This window comes from Grammomys surdaster, unplaced genomic scaffold (assembly GCF_004785775.1).
Source record: "Grammomys surdaster isolate TR1022 unplaced genomic scaffold, NIH_TR_1.0 134, whole genome shotgun sequence".
Classification (NCBI taxonomy): Eukaryota; Metazoa; Chordata; class Mammalia; order Rodentia; family Muridae; genus Grammomys; species Grammomys surdaster.
The window spans coordinates 9888164-9894477 of record NW_021604592.1 but is presented as its reverse complement, the minus strand read 5'-3'; the positions used below and the strand labels follow the sequence as shown (position 1 = coordinate 9894477).

The 6314-nt window shown below is 44.4% G+C and overlaps 1 protein-coding gene across 2 annotated transcripts in view; it reads right to left on the bottom strand.

Moving 5' to 3' along the window:
- Window positions 1-6314, bottom strand: part of Cpa4 (carboxypeptidase A4) — a 22226-nt gene that overhangs the window by 6219 nt on the left and 9693 nt on the right. For both annotated transcript variants that reach the window (XM_028762588.1, XM_028762589.1), the window contains 4 exons: window positions 4457-4558; window positions 3140-3244; window positions 2237-2347; window positions 870-960 (listed from right to left, as the gene is read on the bottom strand). In XM_028762588.1, coding sequence (XP_028618421.1) covers window positions 870-960; window positions 2237-2347; window positions 3140-3244; window positions 4457-4558 — 409 coding nt within the window. The remainder of the gene's footprint in view (window positions 1-869; window positions 961-2236; window positions 2348-3139; window positions 3245-4456; window positions 4559-6314) is intronic.

Here is a 6314-nt window from a genome sequence, read left to right as displayed (position 1 = left end):
TGTGCGTGTGCGTGTGCATGTGTGTGTGTGTAGGAAAGAACTACTAGATTTAAAAGTGGAAGGTGATTTTATTTGGTAATTTTTATCAGCCATGCAATACTAAGATTATCTCTTAAGTTTCAAGAACAAAAATCCATTCAATGGGCATGAAGACGAGGACACATGGACAGTAATCGGTTCTTTTGTGGGGATGGATGGTTTTTAAACAGCTGGAGCTCAGGAATCCTTTCAGGTCACCCAACTCACACTCACCTTCTATGGCTGCTAGCTGCTGAGTCATGCTAACAGAAGAGTAACTGCTGGGATTTAAGTTTTGCTACAGGCGCTCACCTATTAGAGTAACAGTACTAACTGCTCTCTGTTGATTTGACGTCAGGAACCCTTCTACCCAACCACAGCTTGAGCAGGCAAAGCTAGAACCGCCAGGCCTAAGGAAGGGCCTTGGATGTGAGGCCTTGGATCTAAGATGTGAGGGATTTTTTTTTAAAAAAAAACATTAGTGTAGGGGCTGAGAGGGCAGCTGAGTAGTGGAGTACTTGCCTAGAATGCATAAGGACTCATCACAATAAATAAATTAAATAAATAAATCCATAGAATTAACATAATCATAATCACAATGCAAAGCCTGTCTGGCCCACTGTTTTCTCAGGAGGACTGGGATTACTGGCTCATTCCCTTTCAAAGTTACAACAATAAAACTTAAAAACAAAACAGAACACAGAGACACAGAGAGCCTGAGGCATGTCCTGGAGTCTTTCAGCGAATGAAAAACAAAACTAGTATGGAAACAGGCTCCCAATTCCACACTGCTGGTATGTGGACAGGTTCATCCAATGCTGGTGGGATTTGAAACCATCCCCCCCACCTACCTGCAAAGCTAGCATTCCAGTTTCTGTTTGGATCAGCTCCAATACAGCGGCTCCCCGGGATCCGAGACCTCGTCTTCCTCCATAATCGGTTCTGAAAAAGCCACCAACCACCCAAGGGTGTGTCAAGATACCGTGAAGAGTTTCTCTCGGTGCAAAGACCATAGGAAATGGGCTGAGCTACATATAGGCCTCACTTGGGGGTGCTGGGGGTGGCAGGGAACGGTACATCTAGAGTCCAGTCTTTACTGCTTAGGCAGTCTGCTTTTACGCCTCACAGGAGATGAGCCATCCTTCTGGCTTTAAAAAGGGACTTTGAGTCAGGCATGGTGACACACACCTTTAATCATATCACCTAAGAGGCAGAGGCAGGCAGATCTCTGTGAGTTTGAAACCAACCTGCTCTACATAGTTCCAAGCCAGTCAAAAATACAGACATAGTAAGATGCTCTCTTAAAAAAAAAAAAAGAAAAGAAAAAAAAGTGACTCCCCCAAAGTGCCCTAATGAGATGGGAACTTTCTATACACGAACCAAGCTAGTCCCATCTGAACACCTTGACTAATTATTGGCTCATGCAGAAGTCAAAGCAATGTCCACTGAAAATCACCCACGCCACAGACACGCACAGTGCTGATTGTTGTCTAAGACAGTCACCTGAATTCAATCACAGTCTCAACCAGGGAATAAGGGAACAAATTAAATCGTACAACAAAGAAGCTATCAGCCAGACGAAGAATGTGAGACATTATACAGGAAATTACTTAGTTTCTCCAACAAATGAATGACATTTTAAAAGGACGTGTTTGGGGTGCTTCTGAATGAATAAAGACTGTCGAGCCCCAGCCACAGGTGCAGTGCACAGACCTTATTAGATTCTGGCTTCGACAAATTGACTCCTAGGAGACAGTTTTAAAATAATGGGGAGTGTTAGAGGATATTAAAGAACTTCCATTAGTTTTCAAAGGTGACAGTGGTGTAGTGGGTTTAGGTTTTTTTTTTTTTTTCATTATTATCATCATCAGCCAGAGATGTAGACTAAGGTTGTTGTAGATGAAATAACATGATGTCTGGGATTTGCTTTATAATATGTCAAGAAAATAAATCGTGTCGGAGAGAGAACGATGAATAGAAGATAGGTAAAATGCTGAAAATTGCTCAAGACCCACAATAGAGAGTTCCTTAGACTATTCTCTCTAAAAACAATAATATATTCCCTGGCGATTCTCAGCTCAGAGGATAACTAGAAAAGAAAAATCCCAAGGGAGCTTCTAACATGCACGTTAGTGGAAACGGTCTCCAGGGGCACCAGCAAAATATGGAATCTACCCGGGGAATTCAGTCCAGGCCCTGGCCATTCAGAATTACTCACTTTGCTTTGTGTGTACACGTATCCATCAGGATTGGCCACAGGCAACAGGAAAATATCCACTTTCTCCAAGATGGAGGTGACAGCTGGGTCCTTTTGATAATCAGTCACAATCTAAGCAGAGACAAGGTGCTTGTTAGCGACATTATGGTGGCATAGGTCTAACCAGGTGTTTCCCCCCGGGCTCTCTGAAAAGCCCTCTAAGTCCCTCAAAGCCAGGGGACAAGACTGCACGACAATATCAACTACAAGTAGTTGAGTAAGGAGAGGATGGGGCTGGTGAGATGGCTCAGTGGTTAAGAGCACTGACTGTTCTTCCAGAGGTCATGAGTTCAAATCCCAGCAACCACATGGTGGCTCACAACCATCTGCAATGAGATCTGATGCCCTCTTGTTGAGTGTCTGAAGACAGCTACAGTGTACTTATAATAAATAAATAAATAAATAAATAAATAAATAAATAAATAAATAAATAGAGTAAGGAGAGGATGGCTTTGTTCATGTCTTCCCTACCCTTCCCTCCCAGCCCTGCCTCAAAACAGCTTCTCAACGGATCCTGGAGACAATCTGAGAACCCAGAAGACCTGCGGGGCTTGGAAGGAAGTGAAGGCAAAAGGCATCTGAGTTTGCTGCTGAAGCTCTGATCCCTTTTGCAGGGCCCACGGTGACTCAGTCTCTCAGCCCCCCCTATGAACCTATGAAGCACATTAGCTTGTTCCTTAACACTGTTACTTAACCACAATGGGATGACCTTAGACTATTTACTTCTCCCATCTGCAAAGGTCCCAGACTACCAGGTCCGTGCCAAGCACCTCGTACCTCATCCCCTGGGCCCAGCTACATGGGATGCTGCAGTCCCCCACCCCAGGCCCACTAGAATCCTTGATGAATTCCAGGCGACATGACCTTCCTCGCTGTCCAGATGGCTGTGGCATGTGAGATCCACTCACGGGCATGGATGCCTGCATTCAGCCAAATGGCTGGCCGCTTCTTGCCTCCTCCCGTGCTGAACTGCAGAAGGGAAGAGGGGCCAGAAAATGACCTGCCAGTCCATGTCTCTCCTCACCTCTCGTCCCCCCAGCCCGGTCCCATTCATTTAATTCATTTAAGATAATTCAGAGACCAAATGTTCCTAAGGGCACCATCTATTTATCGCGCTTACCCGTGACCGGGGAGCTTAATTGGCTGCTGAAGCTCTGGGCAGCCCAAACCTCTCCAGCTTTGGGAGTAAATGGGAAGGAGAAACAATTGCCATTGTGGGTCAGAATGCTAGTGTGATTAGAAATAATAGTGTGTCTCTTGAAAGTTCTCAAATGGTTTCCCAACAGAGAGACACAAGGGTACGTGAACCAGACTGTTCTGCTCGCGTAATGAATGGATTCGGTTTTAAATTACGAAGGAGAGGGCCTCACTATAGCTCTTTGTAAAATGGCAGTAATGAATTCTGCTTCCTGCCTTCGCCATAGCGTTGGGGCTCCATGGTCAGAGTGTGGTGCTAATGAAGCCAGGGTCTCTATCAGATGGGCAAATAATCTAAATGTAATTATTTTAAAGGAACCAGCTCAGCAGCATGGCTCCCCTTCTGCCCGTTATTTGCTGTAAACCTGGCTTCCGTGAAGCTAAGGGTCTGGCAAATTCTTAGCACCACTAGTTGTTCCATGGTTTTTACGCCCAAATTCCTTTCTATGTGTTCAGCTGGATTACTTATGTAATTTATGTCATTGTCATAGCTCTCTGCTTCTTTTGCCAGGACAGACTTGAATGTGTTAGAAATAGCTGGAAATTGGGCTCACTGAGGCCAGCAACCCCAGAATGGGCTTAAAAATTACATCTACCTTAATGTAAGCAGCCCATACTCTTTTCCAAGAAGAGGTCCTAAAAGCAGAACAGCTTGTATCCTGTCCTAAGCTGCTAGGTGGGAATGAAGGCTGACTGTGGGCCTCTGAGAGTCTCAAGGAATACTAACGGTCTCTCTTTTGATCCTTCCAATCAAAACACAGACTGGGATATGCTCTTTCTAACAGCCCTCCAGTAGATAAAAGCAGGGGCTTCAATCAGATCAAAATATCTGATTAAGCAAAGATGACTCAGAGCTATGATCTCCTCCTTAGAATCAAGGGTTCTAAAAAGCTGCTTACATTAGCAGACCAAGGTTTGAGTCCTGGAAACTCAGATCTCGAAATTTGTGTGCCGTCAGGATACTTGGAGAGCCTCGGGCCTCACCTTTAGAACATACATGGGCCGTTTTTCAAATGTCTCCCCGATCTTTACTCTGCTCGCCAGGTCAGGAAAGTCTGTGGCAATACTGTCCATCTCATGGTAAATCTGAAGGGTGGAAAAGCAAACCAAAGACACTTCGATTTTTTTTTTTTAAATTTTTTGAGCTAGGGTGTTCCTAGGTAGCGCATGCTGGTCTTGAACTTGGAGTCTTCCTGCCTCACTTTTCTAAAAGCTAGGCTAACAGGCTTGTGCCACTGTACCCAACCAAGTGACATTCGAAAATTCTGTTCCATTATGAGTTGGGTATCTGTGGACTTTATCTTGTCAGTGTTAAGTTTCTTCTGAGACCCTGACCTTGGAGTTAGCCATACCGTCAGCATGGAACTGCGTGAACAGCTGTTTTCTGCAGTTTTCTAGAAGAAGCAGGTTTCAATTGTGTGTAAAATTATAGTCCACTTGAGGAAAGCAGAGAGACTGAAACAGATATTACTCCAAAGTATGATTATTTGGCTTGTTTTGGTTTTTGGTTTTTGGAGACAGGGTTTCTCAGTGTAGCCTTGCCTGTCCTGAAACTCACTCTGTAGACCAGGCTAGCCTCGTACTCTCAGAAATCTGTCTCCCTCTGCCTCCTGAGTCCTGGGCTTAAAGGCATGCACCACCATTGCCCAATATCAACATATGATTCTTTGCATTATCTTGGACTGAATCATCACAATAGGCCTGCTTACCAAGGCTCTAGACAGCAGGATTTGCCAAATTGTTCTCCACCAGCAAACAAAACAAAACAAACAAAAAAAAAAACATTCACAGTGTATGTGTCTCCATGTAATCAATACATCGTGTATAATATAAAATAAGAAAAGAAGCCATATGTGGAAGCAGTCCTTGAGAGGGAGAGACAGATCTCTGAGTTTAAGGCCAACCTGGTCTACAGAGTAAGTCCCAGGATAGCCAGGGTAATATAGAGAAACCCCGTCTCCAAAAACCAAAAAGAAAGAAAGAAATATATAAATACTTGCATTAATAATTGCAAAAAAAGATTGCTAGGAATATGGCTCAGTAAATCAAATGTTTGCCACTCAAGACAATCTGAGTTCAGAGCCTCAGCAACCACATAGAAAGCTAAGTGTGGTGGTTTGCACCTGTAACTCTAGTGATGGGGGAGCAGAGATAAGAAGGCCCCTGAGGCTCACTGGTTCAATGAGAGCCCCTGTCTCAAAAAGTAATCAGTAAATTAAGTGGAGCGTGGCAGAGGAATAGAATGGTTTAACACACAAAGGGCTTAGAAGGTTGGGTGTGTAACTCAATTAATAGAACACTACTGAGCATTCATGAGCTGCTGGGTTCAATCCCCAGAACCCCATAAACTAGGGGTGGTAGCTCACACCTGTAACCCCAGCACTCAGAAGGTAGGGGTAGAAGGATCATGAGTTCCAGGTCATCCTCAGCTACACGGAGAGTTGGAGGCCATGCTAAGCTACTTATATAAAACTTTGTCTCAAAATAAAGGGGAAAGGACCTCTTGAAAACGCCCCCAACCCATGGACTCTAAAGACTGAAGAAAAGCAGAGTAGATACCTTGGGCCATGAGAAAAAGACAGTAACCTACAAAAAGTTAAAACAAATTGGGGGTAGTGGAATCTGCCTTTAATCCCAGCACTCACGAGGCAGAAGCAGGTGGTTCTATGTGAATTCAAGGCCAAGCTGGTCTACATAGCAAATTCCAGAACAACCATAGTGAGACCTGCTTAAAAAAAAAAAGAGAGAAGACTGGAGGGTGGGAAGGAGGGAGGATGGGAAGGAGAGAGGGAGACAGGGGAGAAGAAGAAAGGAAAGGAGGGGAAGGGAGGAAATGGGAGGG